This window comes from Peromyscus eremicus, chromosome 14 (assembly GCF_949786415.1).
Source record: "Peromyscus eremicus chromosome 14, PerEre_H2_v1, whole genome shotgun sequence".
Taxonomy (NCBI): Eukaryota; Metazoa; Chordata; class Mammalia; order Rodentia; family Cricetidae; genus Peromyscus; species Peromyscus eremicus.
In genome coordinates this window covers 46872862-46894661 of record NC_081430.1, presented here as the reverse complement: position 1 = coordinate 46894661, position 21800 = coordinate 46872862, and the positions used below count along the sequence as shown (strand labels likewise).

The following is a 21800-nucleotide window of genomic DNA, read 5'->3' as shown; positions in this document are numbered from 1 at the left end:
TTTCCACGGTGCTACTGGCCATAGCCTGAGGAGTTCCTTCCTTAGGGACCTCTACTCACATATGGTTAGGATCTTGACATGAATACAGAATGTCTGGGCAAGCTAGCATGAATAAAGTAGAGAAGGGGGTGAGCCAGGCATGAGAGGTCTTAGGATTTGGAGTTTTTTCAGCATATTGCTCAAAGGTTGTAACTTAAAGCCAGGTTCAAGGTTAAGCAGAGCTTGTTATTTTATCATGTTTGTTCTGTATGTATGGGTGTTGTACCTACATGTGTATCTGTGTATTGTATGTGTGTCCAGTGCCCACCAAAGCCAGGCACAGACATCAGATCCCCGAAAACTATAGCTACCGATGGTTGTGAGCTGTGGAGTCTAACCCAGGACCTCTGGAAGAGCAGCAATTGCTCTAAAGTGCTAAACTGAACCGTATCTCTAGTTCCTTAAGCAAAGTTTTAAAATTTACAAATTAAATTTAAAAATGAGATGGTTTATTTATCTTAAAGAATTTCCCTTTGTAAATGAGACTGTAAGGTGGTTTATGAAATGCACTGTTCAGGTTTATGAGTGAGGGATGAATGCTAATGAAGTTAAACTCAAAGGTCACCCATGTTGTGGTCTTGCCTCAGCCTCCTGAGTGCTGGAATTACTGATGTGTACCACCACACTCAGCTCAGCTGGTGCACACTGAGTTCAGCTGTCTCTCAGAAAAGGGATTATTGTTCCTTTTAGAAAGTCCTACTAGCCAGGCACTCAGGGGGCAGAGGCAGGCAGATCTCTGTGAGTTCGAGGCCAGCCTGGTCTACAGAGTGAGTTCCAGGACAGCCAGGGCTACAAAGAGAAACCCTGTCTTATAAACAACACCACCAACAAAGACAACAACAAATAAACAAAAATAAATAAAAGACAATAAAAGTCTCCATGATAGTTTGGGGTGGGGGCTTGTTTTCCTTTTATTGATTTGCAGTCAGAAAAACAAAAATCAATCAAATACCTGAGGGCCTTCTTTCTCTTTCAGTGTCCCTTTAGTTTTCCCTATTCTGCTTCTTTTAAAAACAACAAAAGCTCATACATTTCTGTAAAATCTGTTATACACTTGCACTATGTCTATAAACCAAATGCATGTGTCGTCCTGTCTGTATACTTAAGTCCTAGTTAAGTTTAACCATTCTCCTTCTGTTGAGACAAGTTCTGCTACATGGTCCAGGCTGGCCTGGAACTCGCAGTCATCCCACCTGAGCTGGTCAGGGGCTGCTATTCCAGGTGGAGGCCACCATACCTAGCGGTTTACTTACTTTTTAACTAAAAAATGGGTTCTAGTTCTTTCCGTGTGTCTCAATGCACTTATTTCCCATTCTGGAGATCCTAACATTATCATAATCAAAGAGTACAGATGTATCACTGTAGAGAGGAGTTGTCTCTAGCACAGAGTCTGCCATGAAGTAGCCCAGGGATGTTGCCATTGTGTGTCCCTAGGAAGAGAAGGGTTTTCATGAGCTAATGATTGCCTTGCAGCTAGGTTAGTTCAAAGCATGTAACTAACTGTTGTATCACATTAAGTGTATTGGTCCCTTTGTGTTTCAGGGCAAAATACTAGTTGGGACAAGGAATGCTGAAATTATTGAAGTTGGAGAGAAAAATGCGGCATGTAACATTTTAGTTAATGGTCATGTGGATGGGCCAATCTGGGGACTAGCAACACATCCTTCCAGGGATTTTTTCCTTTCTGCTGCAGAAGATGGGACAGTGAGACTCTGGGATATTGCTGATAAAGTAGGTACAAACACTTTTTAAATGAGAGGTTACAGTTTTTAAGAAGTGGAAATCCTCATCTGCTAGCTTTAACTTGGTATTATTTTGAGGTTCGGGGAAAACTGGTTTCAATTGTAAAATGTTTCCTGTGATTCTTGCTTCTTATGCAGAAGATGCTAAACAAGGTGAATTTGGGACATGCTGTTCGGACAGTGTGTTACAGCCCTGAAGGGGACATGGTGGCTATTGGAATGAAAAATGGAGAATTTATTATATTACTTGTGAGTTCTCTGAAAATATGGGGAAAGAAGAGAGACAGGCGATGTGCAATCCATGATATCAGGTTAGTCAGCAAATGGAATAGATTTTCTAGCTGATTTTTACAGCATGAAAATGTCCATACAACCAGAATAGGTCCTGACAGGCAATCCCTTCTTTTTGCAATATAGGGGATCATACCAATGACCTCTCATGCCTTTGAGGTAAAGGCTCCATCTCTTGAGCTACATCCCTAGCACCTACACATTACACCAGCTGTATGCTGGTGTGGTTATATTTAAATTCTCCTTGCTAGATAAAAAATTCTAAATGAACATCACCTATATTATCTTACGGTACTAGACATGCACAGTAAACTCTCACTTTGCTGAGAACTGTTTTGTACTGTTAACATGAGAGCCAGCAGTCATCCAGAAGTTTGAAAACAAAGGTTAAAATACTGTTGCTTAATCTCAACAAGGCTTCACAGATCAACTGTGGCCTTCCTCCCCATAGGCTTCTCCTGACTGCCTTTTACATGCCTTCCCAGTTCATTCATTCAGCCAATCCTCACTAAATATCTGTGTCCCAGAATTCAAACTAAGCAAACCCTTTTCTGAAGGATTCCATTTGCTGTGTACGTGTGTAGGTGTGTACTCCCCCCCAGGGGGCACCAGTGATGCTCAGAGGACAACTTCCCCCATGTGTGTCTGACTCAGGTTGAACTCAGGTTGTCAGGCTTGGCAGCAGGAGACTTTACCTACTGAGTGGTCTCTGCGGTCTTTAACTGTTCTTGATCCTTTATTTCGTAATGCTTAAACTAATTTTCATAGTAGCTACCCTTCCAGAACACTCTGTGAACTGATAAGATTATTGGGTCCAGGTCTGTCAAAAATGGGTGTTTTCAACTGTAAAATCCTTTTATAAAAGAAATCTCAAGGATTTCATTCACCTCTACATGTCTCTATTGTTACTCAACAGGACTCATGGGACATTTTTCAAGGCTGAGTTTGACCCCTACTGCTTCCCATAGGGGAGAATTTTTGTGATTTGTCTTTTAACAAATATTCTTCCAGCTTGAAGTTGTCATTTCACCCTAATTTGGCTGTATTTGGATATTAAGACATCGTTTTTCTGTCTTATAAAGTATGTTAATTTAGCAATTCTGGAATGTTTTCACAGTTATTTTCAAGCCAGTTGTGGTGGTGAACACCTCTAACCACAGCACTCAGGTGGCAGAGGCAGGCAGATCTCTGAGTTTGAGGTTAAGCTTGGTCTATAGAACAAGTTCCAGGACAGCCAGGGCTACATAGAGAAAACCTGTCTCAAAATAACAAAACCAAAACAAAACAAAAAAGTTATTTTAAAATTAGAATTAGAAGACAAGATATTTAATATGTAAGCAAAATGTAAAAACCTTTACTAAATGTTAATAGGCAAATACAATCTGCATGCTTGCTCAGTTATGTCTCCTAGGTAACTTAAAGCCATGTCAAACATAAGCTGATTTTCAGGTGCTAGACTAAGTCCCTGATCTTAAAAACAGGTGAACAATTACATGGGACCTAACAATTTTTTTTTTTTTAACATTTTATGTATTCAGATTTAGTCCAGATTCCCGGTATTTGGCAGTGGGTTCTAGTGAGAACTCGGTGGACTTTTATGACCTAACATTGGGTCCCACCCTTAACAGAATCAGCTACTGCAAAGACATTCCAAGCTTTGTCATTCAAATGGACTTCTCTGCAGATAGCCGACATCTCCAGGTACAGCAGCAACACTGCACCCAGTTTATGAAGTGCTTGCTTGTGTGTGTCTTTAGTGATTGCATTTAAAGACCTGGGGACTTTACCTGAACTCACTGACCTGTTTTGCTTCTGTATTGTGTCCTACTCTTTGTGGAATTAAACTTTACTATTTATGTGTACACGTTATGGATTATGTATATAATTATCATGCCCATTATCTCAGAAAAGATTTTGTGGCAAGTGTTTAGAATCTCATTTTTCAGGAGTTCCAACTATAGTAGATGGTGGCCTCTAGTGTTTATTGCGGTGCATTAGACCCTGGTATCTGCTCATTCTGCATTTGTTATTCTCACCTGCATCTCATTACCTTCCCTCCACATTTTGCTGTAATGTCTGCATCCTCATGATGACACATATGGATTTTTCCTCGTTTTGAGACTAGGTTTCTAGTGGCTGCTATAAACGGCATGTCTATGAAGTGCCTTCAGGGAAACACCTCGTGGATCATGCTGCCATTGATAGGATCACATGGGCTACCTGGACGAGGTAAACATTTCACTTGTGAGTTTTGAGGTTAGAAAAGTTGAAAAATGGGGGCTGGGAATGTAGCAGAGTGCTTTTCTAGCATGAACAATGCCACGTTTGAGCAGAAAGCAGGAAAAGAGTAGGCATGGTTGCTCAACTCCTGTCTGTTGTTCTAGCATGTGGGAGGCAGAGGGAACTGAGTCAGGTTCAAGGCAAGCTTGATCTACATAGCAAATTTGAGGCTAGCCAGGGATATATGGCATTACCATCTTTAAAAAAAAAAAAAAAAGTGGGGAATACACGATATTGTTATCCTATCTTGAATTCTCGAAAAAATGTGTTGATTTTGGGACTCCTGCTGATTAAACATTGTCCTACACTTTATCAGTTTCATGGCTCAACAAGTTCTTGTAAAGAGTTAGTGTAATGACCTTGAATATGCCATGGCACTTTCCTAACCGGTCAAGAGCAATGAAACAGCTGCTAGGACACGGTGTGATGATGTACATCTTTAACCCAGCACTTGGGAGGCAGAGGCAACTGTTCTTTTTATTTAGTATGGTTAAAATGTCTGTGCTTTCTGTGGTGCACTTGCTTTCCCCCTCCAGTATTATGGGAGATGAAGTTATGGGAATCTGGTCCAGACATGCTGAGAAAGCGGATGTCACCTGTGCCTGTGTATCTCATTCAGGAATCAGCCTTGTGACAGGAGATGACTTTGGCATGGTTAAGTTGTACGACTTTCCGTGCCCAGAAAAATTTGTAAGTTTAGTGTTTTTGCATTACTGTAGTTGTATCTTGAGGATTCATATTTCCCCCCACATATTTAAAATGTAATGATCCTGATATGAAAATACTGTAGTTAAAAATTTATTTCCTCAAGTTTCCTTAACATCCAAAATAAAAGGTATTCAAAACAGATCTTCTAGGCCAGGTGTGGTGATGCCCACCTTTGATCCCAGTACTTCAGAGGCAGATTTCTGAATTCAAAGATAGCCTGGTCTACAGAGTAAGACCTTGTTTCAAAAAACAAAATTTCCCTATAGTCTTTGGAAACTCATAGATAAGTTCTAAAGAGCTTTAAAAAAAAAAAAAAATCAAACCTATAATCAATTACTAAGTGCTACCCCCACCCCCCTCATTTTTCGCAGAGAAAAGCTTCCAGGGTCCTGTAGATATGACTGCCCAAATGACTTAGTTTGTTGTACACAGACCTGTAAACTTGTTCGAATAATTGCTGGGGGTCTACCTCTCTTGTGATAAATTATCGGAACCTTTGTATACATCATTGCTGAGGGAGCTTTGTTTCTGTTTTAGGCAAAGCACAAGAGGTTCTTGGGTCATTCTCCCCACGTGACAAATATTCGGTTTACCAGTGGTGATCGACATGTTGTCAGTGCTGGAGGTGATGACTGCAGGTCAGTATCTGTCAGTCCAGGAAGAGCACGGATACTTTGTTACTAGTAAAGACTTAATAAAACAACTCTATATAGCTTCAATAATGAATACAGCCAGCATTTACCAGATGGTAACGTAACCAATGACTCCAAAGCCATTAACCTCATATAAACAAACCAAAGAGTTAACTGTACCAAACCAAACCAAAGATAAATTGGCAAAATCTGAAAATCTAGAATGTGATGAACTCCTTGTCACTTTGTTCTGATTGCAGTTTGTTTGTCTGGAAATGTGTACATATGCCTCACTGAACCGCTGGTATGATGCTGAGAAGACTAAACAAATCTCACCTCAAGAGACCAGTTCCACGACAAAAACACCAAAACCAAACTCTGCATGGTCCAGTGGTGCTAACTGAAGAGTGACGGGGAGGGGTGCGTAGAATCATCCACACAGCAGAAGACTGACAGTTCAAAATGCTTGCTGTATGTACCAACCCATAATCTGCACACTGCCAGATCACTACACTGCAGGGAATGACTGAGTCATGTGACAGAAGCCATCCTCCTCTTATTAAGGAGTATGCAATTTTGACAGACTTGCCTAGGAGTTTTAGGGTACAGCAGTCTTTAAAAAAAAAAAAAAAAGGAAAGTTTTCTCATTTCTGACGTGTCTTCAATGAAATATTTCACCCTTGTACAAGAGAAGGAAAAAGCAACCATCACCCTAAAGTGTCAGTTTTCAAAATGCAAACGTTTTTCTTAAGGGACCTTACACAAGCTTTTTTGGCACATGTTTCTTAAACATTAGTTTAGTACCCTCTGCAAAGGAGACTTCTCCTTACAGTCTGAACTGAGGAACAGATCCAAAGTCAGCAGCATATGATGACTACAGTTTCACTTTTGAGCTGTCAATCTTTGTGTTTTGAAGCCATCTCTATAAAACTTTGAATCACAATTATGGCCTCATTTAATAGGAAAGTGATACAATGAAGGTTCATTTCCAAGTGTACAGTTTTTTAAGGTTCTGTGATAGCAATAGCTCTTAACTGAAAGTTAATCCTGCATATTTAAAGGTATGATCTAATTAATAAACATGTTTATTGTATAAACAAAAGCATTAAATTCATACACTAATAACACTGGGCATAAAATTTTATAGTTTTGTATTGAGAAACTATACTCAATTGAGAAAAACTAGATGAATGCCACCCCATAAGGCTGTTTTCCAAAATGAATGACTCTAGGTTCATCTGAAGAACTCAGTCAGAATCGTTCCACTTTAATGCTGCCAAAGATTGGGACTCACCGTCCAGGACATCGCTGTTTAGCCTCACTAGTTTCAAGATGAAAATCCAGTAGACTGCTGTGTAAAAATTATTTTTCTACATGTGTAGACACTGAGGATGCTCTACTGGTTATTTCCATTTTTTATTTTACTGTGTGAATTATCTTTTTAGCATAGACCTCCCCCCTGCCCCTCCCCCCCCCAGGCTTCTGGAATCGTTTGGTTTGATGTTTTCTATGGTTAAAAAATTGTGAATATTAAAACCAGAATTAACATATCGTATCAAAGAACTTTTGTCTAAGCAGTGCCTGGAGCTGGTCGTTTTAAAGCTGAAGGCTGATGAAGAGACTGCAAGAAACTTAAAGCATAAGGTAGCTCTTACATTGCTCATGCCGAATGGTCCATCTAAATTAGGCCAAGTTTTAGAATGCATTGATATTATATAAAATGGCAGTCAATAAGTTAAAGAATTCCTATAAAAAGAAAAATGCTTCAAATATTAAGCACGGTATTTAGCTCTAAGGTTTTCCCTCTGGACAGCTGTACAGCTTTTAGTTACAGAAAATTTTCAGTTCTGTAAAAGTCCATTAATGTTAAGCAAGTAAACCATAAAGAAAAAAACTGCTTCCACTGTATTTTTGTCCCCCAAAGTGGCCAACCTGGCAAGTCTTTATCATGGCAGTGGTCAGGCTGACTTTTAAGTAGTTATTATATGGCCACCTTGCTGATTAGCCACCAACTGTGAAAAGGGTGACAAATCGTATAGAATCTGCCCTATAGTTTTTAAATCCAGAGAATTATGGTGTGTACCTGTACTATCTGAATTTACAGCCCAAGACTGCCACCAGTTATTGCTGTCCCACTTGTTTCCTATGTAAATGTATGCCAAAGCATGCAGTACACTCTGGTACTCTGCATCATCATCAACCATGTCCATTACTTTCTCTGTGTGACTTCTTGCGGGGGTTTCATTTAGAACAGTAGTCCAGTAAATTGTTTTAGGGTCAGAGTAAGCCTGTCTGTAAACCACAGGATTGAACAACAAACCATTAAATGTGGGGCTGGAGCACGTAGCTCAGCTGGTAGAGTGCTTACCTGGGATTTGTAAAGCCCTGGATTTAATTATCCCTAGTACCACATACAAATGGGGCACACCTAGAATCCCAGGTACAAGCACAGAATCAGAAATCCAAAGTCACTCTTGGCTACATAGTGCATTTGAGGCTAGCCTATAGTATTTGAGACCCTACCTTAAAAAAAAGAACACTTTAATGTGTTTACAGTCACTGTCTACTTACTCAGTAACAGAAAATAATTGGTCTGTCACATGCTCTTTTCCTATAAAAAGCTAAACCATCTAAGTCCCTGTCCCCTGCTCCTACTCTTTACTGGACAGTTAAGAGAACATACCTACACATATTTTTAGAAAGTGATAGTTAAAAAGCCTAGTTCTGGAAACTGACACAATTTTCAACAAAATTCTTCAGCTAAGACGCAAAGTTAGAATGAATGCCTTAAATTTAATGGAATGCACTTACAGAATGAAGAATCACCTGAACTTAGGCAGCAAGCCACTTTAGGCCCTTGTCTTCTCTGTTCTTTTGCCGTTTCTAATCTTTTACCCTCTGGGATTAGCATGGTCAAGACCATCTTATGAAATGGTTGAATAATTAGCTAATGCTTTTCTCTCTCAATGGGAAGGCAATGACCAGAGCAGTAGAAGGCTGGCTCCACAATGTTAAACACAGACTTTTATAGATGTGACTTTATTATCCATCCTTTATGTATCTTAACAGTTTAAATTTGGTCCTGAAAATGTTTGAGCTTTTATTATCACTTTTGCTAACCCCCTCTTATACTTTAATTTTTAAAAACATCAAGTCTTTGAAATCAGTTGTCTGTTATTTAAAACATTTGACACTTCTTGCCTTAACAGTTTCAAAAACCACACACATAACACTCTGTAATACAGTGGCCAAGTTTCAACCTATTGTGACATTTACCCATACGATCTCTGTAATTATATATAGTTCTGTCATTTAAAATATACCACTTAAATCTTAACTTCTACATTTCAAGAACGATCTTTAGGAGTAACTAAGAATATTTTCTGTGGAGTTATTTCTGACAATATTTTTCAGAATATGGGAATATATATGTATATTTATACTCTTGTGAGTTCAAAGTCTGTTTTCTGAAACTTTCTGTATATACCTGTAAAATTTTTTTGTATGATTTTGTGATAATGTAGTCCCCCCAAAATTATTTTAAAATTATATGCTGATAGTAAATGGAAATATTTCAAGGAATTGTTCATGTTTTTGCATTTGTTATTCCAACCACGTTCACCCTCTATGACCATGTCACTACTTACTTTCACAGAAGGCAAGGGACCTCAGTCCACTTTACCAGAGTAACACTTAAACTAAGAGTCTGTATTATGCTTTTCAAAGCAAATTCATTTAGACCTTAAAAAGAAAATTTAAACTAGTTGTTCAAAGCTGCCTCAGTAGTTTGGCTACTCCTATTTCCTCAATGATGATGCAATATTTGTAACTCAATATGAAAACACTGTATCATCTTTGGGAAAGTGATTCAGCTTTGAGGACCATGGCCTTCCCATGGCACTACAGCCCTAAGCTGCAGTACCACACCAGAAATGATGTTAACCAGCAATGTACAAACATGCCGCCAATGTTTTAATAGAATCTGGCTTCTCTTTAAACTCTCTTTCACAGTCGAAACAAACAAACAAAAAATGCTGAAACCACTTAATAAACTTACAAACTTGAAAAATTAGACACTTCAGTTAGGCAATAAAATTCATATTATGAAAGCAATATATTCTAAATTTCAAAGACGTGACAAGTTCTGTAGAATCTCTCTCATCAGGAGATGGAAGCTTTCAAACTGCATGATCTTCTTGCCAGGTAGGGCTAGGGCATCATTCGCTGAGTAAATAAAACCAAAAAAATTTTTAAATTAACTGCTCTGCATATAAATACAAAGCTTAACTTCTAGTTAAGGTGTTTGGTCTTTAAAGAATTCAATTCTATAAAGGAGACAAAAGTTTAAAAATTAGGCAATTTAACTTCTAGGCCATGTTAAAAATGTTCTGAAACTTCAGTATTTTGCCATCACTAAAGTCTAAGAAAACTGACTTAGGACTCCTTTTAGTTGTTTATGCATGTGTGGGCATGCATGTGTAGGCCAGAGGACAACCTCAAATGTCATCTTCACAAACACTACCCACCATTCTGTTAAATTCAGGGTCTCTCAGTGGCCTTGAACTCACCAAGTAGCTGAACTGGCTGGCCAGCAAACCCCAAGGATCTGTGTCCCCTGTCTCTGCCTTCCCATCTCTGGGATTACAAGTGCACGCTACCATGCCCCACATTTTGACATGGGTTCTGGGGATCAAATTCGGATAGATCTTCGAGCTTGTGAGGCAAGCACTTTATAGACTGCTTAGACTCCCTGGCCCTGACCTGAGACTGTTGAGCAGTGTGTTACAATCCACACACAGACAGTCTGCTGGCCTAGGTGTCACGTTTGTACTGTTGATGCTCTGAAGTTAGAGGGGCTGAAGGTGGAGGTGAGTGGCTACCTATTTTACATCATGCTCTGGTTTCAAAAACAAAACTCATCTGGAGATGATGTTGGTTAAACAAAGTCATCACTGGGTAAATGTAGTTCTTGTAGTAAATCAGTTTTGCTACAAGATCCTTGTTTAATTTTAAAAGCACAGAGGAGGAAAAAAAATTCAATTTCCCTCAGATTTGTGTGCTTATACACAGTGGCATGTAATTTTAAATGACATTAGAATTAGAAAAGCTAACTTAAATCCTTACCTAGTTTGAGGTCGAATCCATTTCAAGGCATGTCTTGGTGGTACAGTAATGGTGGGGTGATAAAATGTGCAGTCTGGTCTTGTACACTGAGTATTAAACCTACAGTGCTAAACAGAAACAAGAGAGGAGCAAACTTCAACAAAATCTGCAAGATAATACAGGGAAATCTACACAGGAGATAACCTAAGCAGTCCACTGTAACTAAACTAACAGATGTGGTTGTGCTCACTGTAACAGCACTGAAAGCCTTAATAAATACGCCTCCCCCTGACACAATATCTAAGCAGTCATAACCTGCTAACATGTGCACAAACCCACATATACACATAAATAAAAGTACAATGTACACACACGAGAAACCCAAACTTGAGAATGAGAGATTACCACTAACACCTGTTTTGGAAAGTAAAATTCCTTACTTTTGGGTGGTAGAAGGGACATTCCATTTTCTTACAAGCTGGGAAGTATCGGCAGAGCTGCCCATTAGAAGATGGTGCTGGGGATGGGACTACTGACAAGAAGCAGAATGAAGAATGGTCACATCTATGTGGCAATGTCAGTTTTTAATACAGTCTGCTGGTATTGGTAAAGAGGTAAGACTTAATTTAGAACATCAACTTTTATCTATCAGTCAAGATGAAATGGCAGAGTTTTATAAGAAGGGCAGATTTGTTCTTTAAATGCTAAAATCATTTTAAAAACTATTCTTTTGTTGTTTCAGTTCACTTAGAGCCAGAAAAATAACATTTTCTACTTTTTCACTCAAATACAACAGTGCACGAAGTCACTCACCTGGTTTTGAAGTCAGTACTGGAATTCTTCTACTCATGTGAGTGAAGGGACAGTCTGGTTTAGTACACTTTGCATCATATTTACAATTTGGATGCACAAATAAACATTTTTCAGCAAATTTACAATTGGGAAAGGCTCTACAAAACAAAAAGTTTATTATTCATATTTAACATTCTCAATGTTATTAGCTTTTTTGTAGAAGGACTTCACAAACACCATACATGGCTGGAAAGATAGCTCTGCAGTTACAAGCACTTCCTGCTCTTCCAGAGGATCTGAGTTCAGTTCCCAGTACCAACACTGAGTGGCTATGTCTATTGCCTGTACCTCCAGCTCCAGGGTTTCCAATGCCCTCTTTTGACCTCTGGAGGCACCTGCACACATGTGGTATCCAGACTCTGTCTCTCTTCACACACTCAAACACACACACACACACACACACACACACACACACACACACACACACACACACACAGAAATAATGGACTAGGAACATAGTTCAGTGGAGAGCAAAGCCTAGTATACATGAAGCGCTGGCTTCAATCCTCTGTGGTGAGGAGGCAATTAGTACTTTTTCAAATGAAGCTAAATACCAAACTAAAATACAACTGTATTTCAAATTTGGAGGAACTCTACCATGTTGAAACCCGAGACATCATAGAAGAGAGGTTTTGAGTCATTCTACTTTAACAGAATATCCAAATCTTACTTTGTAATTCTGAATTTCACTTTTTAAATAATATATTTATTTTTATTTTATGTGCACTGATGTTTTGCCTGCATGTATGTCTGTGTAAGGGTGTCAGATCCCTTGGAACTAGAATTACAGACAGCTGTGTGAGCTGCCAAGTAGGTTCTGGGAATTGAACCTGGGTCCTCTGGAAGAGCAGCCAGTGCTCTTAACTGCTGAGCCATCTCTCCAGCCCCAAATCTTAAGTAAATTCAAAAACAGTAAGCATATCTTATGTGCAAGGCACTATACTATAAAAGATTCATCCTACAGTCCTTATGTAATGATGCTACATGTACTTACAGTCAAAACATGGACATAGTCTAGTCATGGGACCAACAAAACAAAAAACACCACCTAAAAACAATCTCATGCTGGGTGGTGGTGGCGCACGCCTTTAATCCCAGCACTTGGGAGGCAGAACCAGGTGGATCTCTGTGAGTTCGAGGCCAGGCTGGTCTACAAAGCAAGATCCAGGACAGGCACCAAAACTATACAGAGAAACCCTGTCTTGAAAAAGCAAAACAAAACAAAACAAACAAACAAACAAAAAAAAACCACCCAATAATCTCACAAAATTCCCTGCATTATGTCAGCCAGTTGGTAAGGAAAACTAACCCACATCTAGAATATTTTTTCATTACTTATATAACTCAATTTACTCCCAACCTAAATAAAACAGATGATGTTTGTGAACAAATATATACTAACTGTATAGTTACACGTGATGTACAGGAACCCCAACGGACCCAGACATTTCAGGATCATACATACCAAACAAACCATTTTTAATACATGTACACATACAGAGCTCTAGGGTGGGTTACAGTTATTATCAAGTATTGTGTTCACTTATGAAACTTCTCTACAAAGGAAAAGAAAAAGTTACAGGATGTAGATTAATATGCAAAATATCCATTTGATATTATTACTCACTTGCAAGGTGAAATGGGATGATGGTATACACACTCATCCCCATTTTTACAAGCAGGCCAGTACTTGCAGCGCTCCAAAATCTTTTCTGGTTTTTGTGCCACACTCAGGTCAGTCATCTCAGCTTCAAAGAGGAATTAAGAGCATTTTGTTAATTACAATTTCAGTAAAGGGTTTTTATTCAATAAATAAGCCCCAAACCCAAGTCTCAAAATTGTGTGTTATCGTTTGCGGCCCTACAAAATAACCCCAAATGATACGGACAATCCTAGTAACGGAACCTAAGGTTAGCAGGAAGGAGACCAGAGTTGTCATACTAAAACCTCAAGAACACAGGGACTCTGCAGGTACAGCTCCAGTTTTCACCAAAGTCTACATTTCAGTCTCACTCAGAAAAATATAGAAGTGAAGGATGTCAAAAAACAAAAACAAAAAACCCAACAACAATAACAAAAACCAAAACCAAACCAAACCAAACCAGAACAGAACAAAACCCACTGACGCTGAAAATAGAAGCTGACTAGGAATAGGAGTAATTTTCGTATGCCATCAAAGTGACAAGTGTCCAGTATCCCCAACTGCTGTCCAGTATCCCCAACTGCTGAGGTATTGAGTAAAGGCACCGAACTCTCCTTGCTATCTAAACAGAAAACAGCTTTACCTAAAACGGACTAGCACTGCCTAGGGTAGGGGTTAGGGAGGGAGGTCATCTGCAGAGCAAGTCTGAAGTCTGATTGGGTAAGATGCTAAGTTGGTCAGACTGGGGCACCATGACCTGGAAAACAAGCCTCACTCAAGGAGTTCCCTGTCTCTGCATTCAGTCATGTCCAATTACAGTATCAACTACTATGGCACATGAGAATGGACCCTCTTAACTTTTCATAAGACATCTGCATGAAACTATAGCACCAAATAAAATTATACATGAAAGCCATAATCTGCTGCCTTTGATCTGAGACATCAGTCAAAAAATATCATCATTGGATCTTACATGTTACCTGTTCACATTGTTTATGATGCCAACTCTCACCTCAGCTATACTGCAGCAGTGGTGCCAAGCTCTGGTAGGGGATATCTGGCTCTGCGTGGTAGCAGTTCATTTAGACACCTTAGCAAACTCTAACTTCTCTGAAAGTCATTTTGCTCAGAATCAGATGATGATACAAAGGAGGCAACACTTCTGCTCTAGTGACCCAACTTCTGTTCTCCCTACATGCGAACACAGCAGTGTCATGTGCAGACAGGAGCCTCACTAATTGTTATGCTATTTCTGATACAGATTCCTATGCTACTTTGAAAGGAGCAGGACTGGGAGGTCAGCCCTGCAGTGAATGCTTATTCAGCATCCACAAGGCCCTGGACTTGATCACTTATACAGCAAAATAATAAAAATAGAAAGTCATTTATTTTAGACTTAGTATATAAATGTTCTTTGAAAATTTCTAAAGAAAACCTACCAGCTTGGGAAGGGGGAAGCTCACTCACTTTTTGATGATCTTTGTCCTATCCCTAGAGGAAAGTGCCACGCACTGCTCTACATACAAGACTGTGGCATACACATGAAGACCTCAAACAAGAGAAAGACTAGCTCTGAAAGAGCAGTGCAGCCAGAAAAGTGAAGCAGCAACTCAAAAAGAATAGTTTTTAAAATTATGTTACAAGGAGCTTCCTCTTAGTGAAGAAAATGTAAAGCAATATACAGACGTCATGCTCTGGTTTTCCTATACTGACATTCTACTTCATATGTGACTAATTTTCAGAGGCAAACTCCCTTCGTATGGAAAGCTGTAAAGTGCTGCCAGGTGATGGGCAGCGGAGGTGTCCTGAAATAGATGGTGCGGTTGGTTAGCACCTTCAAACACCACCAAAATACCAACCCAAAGACAAAAATCTCCACTCCTTGCTTGCATTAGGTGAAGACCAGAGCTTCTAGGTCCTGTAGGAATCTCTTCTACAACAGCATGTTCTTGCTGCTACAGTGTTTCACCCCCCATGCAGTAACTGTGCTCTCCTCATCCCCGCTGTCTCCATGATGGTCATGGCATTCACACAAGACAGGCGTACCTGTGACTAGCATGTTACTGACATGGCTACCGACATCCCAAATACCATCACGGAAACTCACCTGTAAAGGAAACTGGGTCCTAAAAGAGCCGAGGGTTAAGCTATCAAACTGACAACTAAGCAGTTTCACAATGAACTTTCCGATTTGAAACACAGCATGCAGGGTCAAAACTGTGCACTGTCTACTGCAGTTTTTACTGTGGAAATTTTGCTTTACTTAGGGTCACACTTGCAACCCCATCAACAAACCAAGACTACACACACACACACACACACACACACACACACACACACACACACACATGACACTGACTCACAGCAGGAAAAGCCCCTCAAAAGTGTTTCTCACTTATGGACTCATAATCTGTTCTAGTTTACTATATTTTTAGTGGCTGAAGAAAAAGTATCAATGTATTTTTATGTCCCTGCCAAAAAAAAAAATTTTTTTTTTATTTAGTAAACACTTGGAAATTTACTGGTTTTCTTCTCCTTGAATCTGTTTAAGATTTAGTAATTAATTAAATTACTTAAGAAGTGCATCTAAATAAGGAAGGACAAGTATTGGTGGGGGGATGGAGAGATGTCTCAGTGGCTAAGAGCACTGGCTGCTCTTGCAGAGGACTCAGGTTCAGTTCCCAGCACCCATGTGGCAACTCACAGCTGTGTGTAACTATTTCCAGGGGATCTGACACAGTACCAGGTATGCATGTGCTGCTGCACTTTCATACATGCAGGCAAAATACTCATGGAAAATAAGTCTAAAAGAAAAAAAGGATTGATGGTGCCACACCTACCACTGGTATCTGGGAGGTAAGAAGTGGTGAAAACACAAATGGCTACTTAAAAGCATGGCACCATCTCAACTGAGTTCACTGAGTACTAATAATAATGTCTTCTGATATTCTGAACAAGCATCCTATCAGATTAGGTAAGAAATCCCTTCCAGAGAAATAATACTATGGTGCCAAAAACACCAAAATGGAAACCCATCTTCCTCTCAAGTTTACGGTTGCTGGCACATAGGGAAAGTAAGTTTCTGAAGAAAAGGCAACCCATGCATCAAGAACGATGGTCCATCCTTCAGCAATCACAATAAAGAGGTATTTTAGATCACGATGACTGGACTCCATTTTAACACGAGCATCACAGAACGCCTGTGAAACAAGTCCAGGGAGAGTTTGAGACTGAACCGGTGGTTGTGTGTAATAGGAGAAAACAGGCTACTGAATAGAAATGAAGTGAGGCCTCAAACCAATATTCACTCAAGACAGAAACAGGCCAAGACTCCCTTCTCCATGACAGTGGGCTGAGAAGGCAAAGTCTGAGCTCTCAACACACCGTTGGAAAAGCTACCATCTGGGTCCTCAAGCTGCCTGTCCATCAAATGCAACTGCTGTGGGTGGAGGAGACCTCTGAGTCCCTTGTGTGAGGCTGCGGTTTGGTTTACGAATTTCATTCCATCAAAGCACATCTCCTCCTCTTGATCTGACATGTATCCTGGGGGGCTGGGGACACCATCCAGCGTCACTATAAACTTGGGACTTGCAGGTTTATCTGGTTGTACAAGATCTCTGCCAGACAGATAAAAAATACCATAGAATTAGGGAAACAAAACACAAAATGCTGAGCCTCCTAAAGTCCTCTTCAGCAGAATTGTTCCTCCATTGCTTTGCATCTGGTTCATTAAGATAGCCTTAGCCTGACTTCCTGCTATAGCATAAGTAGAATCCTGCTAACTAACACGCAAGGGCAGGTTGTAGCAGCAACACCAGTGACCTTTTAGCCTGTACTCACTAATAATGACAATATCCTCTCAACTTTGACTCCATTGTCCATTTGATCCTTATAGGGTCAATATGGAAATAAACCAGAAACCAAACCAAACCAAGCCAAAGAACAAGTAGCATAGATGCTCCAAGCATCTTGGCCATCAGCTTTACTTTTATACTGATTTTGTCATCTGTACACATGTTTCTTTACTGAACACTCCGCTTTCTTAGGAAGGAACCACACAAGCCTTAGCTAGTAATACCTGCAGGACTTCCTGATTTCGGTTACCCAGCTTTGGAAGTTTGATTCCCTGGGTTTACATTTAAAAACAAAACAGAACACTAAAACCTTTATCAATGGAGTTAAATTATACTCTGAGTTTTTATTTCTATTTAATGGATTTCTGAACAAGAAAGATGAACAAATTTGTGAAAACTGAATTCATGGCCTAGCCAGTGAATCAATAAAAGCACCATCTAGTGGGAGCTACAGGAACAGGGAAGCTGGGAACTAACAGTTGACCTGCACTATCTAATCACATAAAGTAGCTACACAAGAAAAAGAAACCATCTACCGTGTCTGCATAAGGTGTCCTGAAAGTACCCGAAGGGCATCTGCAGTCTTCATCCCCGACTCCTGGTTTGGTGTCACTACTATTTCCTCAGACAGCTTTGGCTTCTTCAGAATAAATGATCTTGTGTCTGCATGGACCATGGATTCCATGTCATAGTAATCTGAGCCAAAAAAATTGGCCATAAATATTTACTTCTGAATAGAACTTTTATTCTCAAAATCATACATGTGAGAAGAACGTCAATCTTTTATATTATCACAATTACTTTGAAAGAAAATCACAACTAATTTCTACTCAGGAACAAGAATGTAAATCTTACTGCAAACATCTTTTCAAAGAACTCAGACAGCCCTTCCCTCACATGGCATATTACAAATGATGCCCTCTGCCTACAGCAGAAAAAGGCCTTCCCATAGCATATCTCTTGGGATAGGAACAGTACACAGTAAAAGGACAAGCTATTGTTTTCCAAAACTAGAAGGAATTTAAGAATCTTCATGTTTCCTAAAGTTATGATTCAAAACCTGTTGAACCACTTTTCCAAGGTAGGTTCTATTCCTTCCTCACAGTAATATTTACAGAGAACACTGCCTGATAAGAATTCAGTCAGCCTAACTTAACCCAGCTGTACACAGAAAACTATTTTGAAAGGGAATTTTAAGATGAATGTGTATCACACTAACCAGTGCAAGCCACAAGCTCAAGTCATCTGCAGCATGTCAGACTGAGTACTTCACAGAATATGACAACTGAGTTCTAAGTGGACATGCTAACCTATCAGTATGCCATCGTATGACCAAAGCTAATTGCTTCTTCTAAAGCCAACAAATAAAAAGAGAACAAAATTCAGGCTATTAATTCACTGAATGCTTATTTACTGAGCAACTAAGGACTGTGCTAAGTACGCAGATAAAGAGGAAAAGAAAATCAGACACACACACAATCCTAAACAGCAAAGCCCAGAAAGGGAACGAAGAGGTGTTGGTGGAAACAAGGGAAGCACCTCCTCCAACTGAAAGGTCAAAGAAAAGCTTGCTGAAAATGAATATGTCAAGTGAATATTAAAAGAATGAGTAGAGCAGAGCAGGGAGAGTCAGAGAGCCAATAGGGCAAAGAAAAACACATGGAGCAAGGAAGGGGCTTTCCCAAGGCCCTGAGAAAAGGTGAGGAATGCAGAGTAGCTAAAAAGTTGTTTGTGATGGTAGGAGAGGGAGAATGGTAACCAAGAATGTAATCATGGATCACATGCCTCACCACTGTAGATTTTTGTCTGGAAACAGTAAGAGGTTCTTAAACAGGAAGGTAACATGATCAACAGGTTTCTAGAAAAAGTTAAAATATTCTCTTCCCATGCTGGGAGTGGTTATATAGACCTTTAGTCCTAGCACTCAGGAGGCAGAGGCAGGAGGATATCTGAGAGTCCAAGGCTAGCCTAATTTACACAGTAGGTTCCAGGCCAGCCAGGCCTACAAAGACAGACCCGGTCTCAAATAAGTAAACAAATAAAGAAAAAATCCTCCCCTTCATCCCTCACGTGACAAAGAAACATGCTCCACACTCCATCAGCCAGGAGGACCCCCAAGGGCTACCACTGCAACCACAAGTAGGGAAGGCAAAGTGGACAGAAGGAAGATAGGAGGCCAAAGCCGGAAGCACAGGGAGAGAGGAGCCAATGGAAAACCGTCACGTTTAGATTTACTGAGTTTGAGATCCGCTGGGGTTCCTACCTAGTTAGAAGGGAGGTAAAAATTCACACTCTGACCTCTGGAGAGAAGAGCAGCAGTGTTGTGGTCAGTGTTTAACTCTGATCAACTGGACACTCCACCAAGAAGCTGATTTGGCAGTTTTCCTCCCATGTTACCGAGGCAGTCCAAAGCTCTTCAAAGACTCACTGAGTGTCTGGCTAGCAGAACTTGGTCTAAGGAATCTGCATTCCCTTCCTACCACTCTGCACTTTGTGTGGAATAGCTGTCCTTTCCAGTTCATACCTCAGCAGGGCACAGAACACACAAAAATAATGTTGAGAAGAAAACACAGGTAGTTAGCCCTGTACTGAGCAAGGGGAACGGAAGGCAATGAGAACAGAAGGATAAGAAGCTGACGGAACACTGGAGCACAGGGGACACAGGCTACCGAGTTCAGGGAAATGTGCACTGAATCCAGTTTCAGGCCAGGGAGATTGCTCAGAGGCTACCGTGCGTGCTGAGCCAGGGATGAGGACTGTAGTTTGATCCCCCAGAACCCATGTAATTATCAGGTGGGACTGGTGATCCACCTCTTCATTTCAGCTTCAGAGTAAGATGGAAGATGGATGGAGGATTCCTAACATCAGCCTTAAGCCTCCACATGCACATGGACATACACTCATATGAACCCATATGTATGTAAACATGCATACATACATGCACGCCACACATACACAAATGGAAAAAGAACCTAGATGTCTCTACTCTATACATCCATGCACTGCCCACCTCAGCTCAGTACAGGCACTAGGTGACAATGAACCCCTGCAGAGAGGAGGGTAACAGTCTGTCTGGGTAGAGACCTGGGCTGAGCTCAAGCATTTACTTTCTAGCCCTTTCTGAAGCCTCACAAAAATGGTGATCAAGGGTTTTGCTTTTTAAACAAAAAGGTATATACCCATAAAGAAAATAGTTGCAAATGAACAAGCATATTTTCAAAGTAAAAAAGCAGGAGTGGAAACTGATTCTAAGACAGTAATAAAGCTATCTAATGTAGAACACCAAGTTCTCCAAAGACTGAGAACCAGCCACAAAGAGGACCTTGGGAAGGGCGGAAGAGAGGCAGGCTAGAGGCTCACTTCAGAAGGAAGCAACGAGCCTTTCCTAGAACCTCAGTCCATGCACCTAGTTTGTTTGCAACCTCACACAGCCAGCCTACCACTACAGTGAAGACTTTAGAGTGCCCTCTTGCCCATCTCTGCTGCAGAGGCAGGGATGAGCTATCTGACAGAAAGGTACACAACAAAAGAGCAAGAATGAACACTGAAAGACTGTTTAGAAGGCAGCTTTCCTGAAAACCCTAACCCATTTTATACATCTCCTCCCTTGGCAAAGGTGGGACTTTAGACTCCCAATAAATTCCAGAAATGCCAGCCATGCTCCAGGAAGTCCATAGAGAAACAGGGAGAGGAATTAAGTAAACACTATATAATAATTAATATTAAGGTTTTTCCATGGTCCTCCTCTACTGACTGAGCTATCTGAACTCTGACAATCAGGTTATTATTTAGAAGACCTTTATTGGTAAAACTGACCAGACTAAGAAGGCTTAAGTGCTATTAATAATCAGGGTACCCCCAGATTAAATCAACATGACAAGTCATTCTCCACACAGGATCCATATTCAAAAACAAAGTCCAAACACATACGCCCCAACTCAAAAATCCAGAATATCAATCAACTTTTTACTGATTCTCTTTTTAATTAGATAATCAAAGAACTGCATGTGGAAAACCTCTATCATGAAAGTCAAAAGCAACAACTTAGATAAACAAAACCAAGGAAGGAAAAGAAAACTGTCAAAACCAACTTTTAACAGCCTCAAAGAAATAACAAAGTATGACACATATGAAACAAAACAAAATGTTAAAAAGAAACTCAACAGAACATGAAGAATTTGACAGAATCAAGACTGTTCTCACTCACAAGCCTCACAGAACTACCTAATACTTCAAGCTGAGCTGTGCAATGAAGGTAAACAAGGAAAAAAGGGGCGGGGGCTGCACAAGAGCTGACGAAGTGGGTCCAACAATGCACAGACTTTGGCCACTACACTTAACCCAAGACTCCTTTGTGGAAACTGTATGCAGGGCTGCTGGGTCAGGCATCTCAGCACTCAACAGGCAGAAGGCAGGAGAAGCAGGGTTAAGGCGAGGAGGAGAGCGACATCCGGTTCAGATGGGGAGAACCTCAAGTCTAGACAGAGGCCAACCTTTGAGAGCAAAAGCACCTGTTAAGACGTACAGAACTAGGGAAACAATGACTGTGGAGTTCTGAGAGGGGAAGATGATTTAGGAAGCGGCAAGCAGAGAAAGGAATCAAGGACCAGGACTTCCAACCAAGGGCGGCTTCCCGGGGAAACACAAGAAAACAAGT

General features: G+C 40.3%; 2 protein-coding genes across 10 annotated transcripts in view; one reads left to right on the top strand and one right to left on the bottom strand.

Annotated features, from left to right (window-relative positions):
- Eml5 (EMAP like 5) overlaps nucleotides 1-7648 on the top strand; it is a 120278-nt gene extending 112630 nt beyond the window's left edge. Inside the window, exons 36-42 of the mRNA XM_059279779.1 lie at nucleotides 1582-1770; nucleotides 1920-2092; nucleotides 3611-3773; nucleotides 4198-4301; nucleotides 4889-5042; nucleotides 5598-5698; nucleotides 5953-7648. Of these exons, the coding sequence (XP_059135762.1) occupies nucleotides 1582-1770; nucleotides 1920-2092; nucleotides 3611-3773; nucleotides 4198-4301; nucleotides 4889-5042; nucleotides 5598-5698; nucleotides 5953-5989 (921 nt within the window). The 3' untranslated portion in view covers nucleotides 5990-7648. The remainder of the gene's footprint in view (nucleotides 1-1581; nucleotides 1771-1919; nucleotides 2093-3610; nucleotides 3774-4197; nucleotides 4302-4888; nucleotides 5043-5597; nucleotides 5699-5952) is intronic.
- Nucleotides 7649-9643: 1995 nt separating this feature from the next.
- Zc3h14 (zinc finger CCCH-type containing 14) overlaps nucleotides 9644-21800 on the bottom strand; it is a 43611-nt gene continuing 31454 nt past the window's right edge. For 3 of the 9 annotated variants that reach the window (XM_059279772.1, XM_059279774.1, XM_059279775.1), the window contains 5 exons: nucleotides 13275-13395; nucleotides 11609-11745; nucleotides 11236-11324; nucleotides 10817-10923; nucleotides 9644-9916 (listed from right to left, as the gene is read on the bottom strand). In XM_059279772.1, coding sequence (XP_059135755.1) covers nucleotides 9910-9916; nucleotides 10817-10923; nucleotides 11236-11324; nucleotides 11609-11745; nucleotides 13275-13395 — 461 coding nt within the window. In that variant the 3' untranslated portion in view covers nucleotides 9644-9909. Of the gene's footprint in view, nucleotides 9917-10816; nucleotides 10924-11235; nucleotides 11328-11608; nucleotides 11746-13274; nucleotides 13396-16673; nucleotides 16907-17679; nucleotides 17840-21800 lie in introns of all 9 variants that reach the window. The other 6 variants (XM_059279767.1, XM_059279769.1, XM_059279768.1 and 3 more) reach the window with 3 other exon arrangements.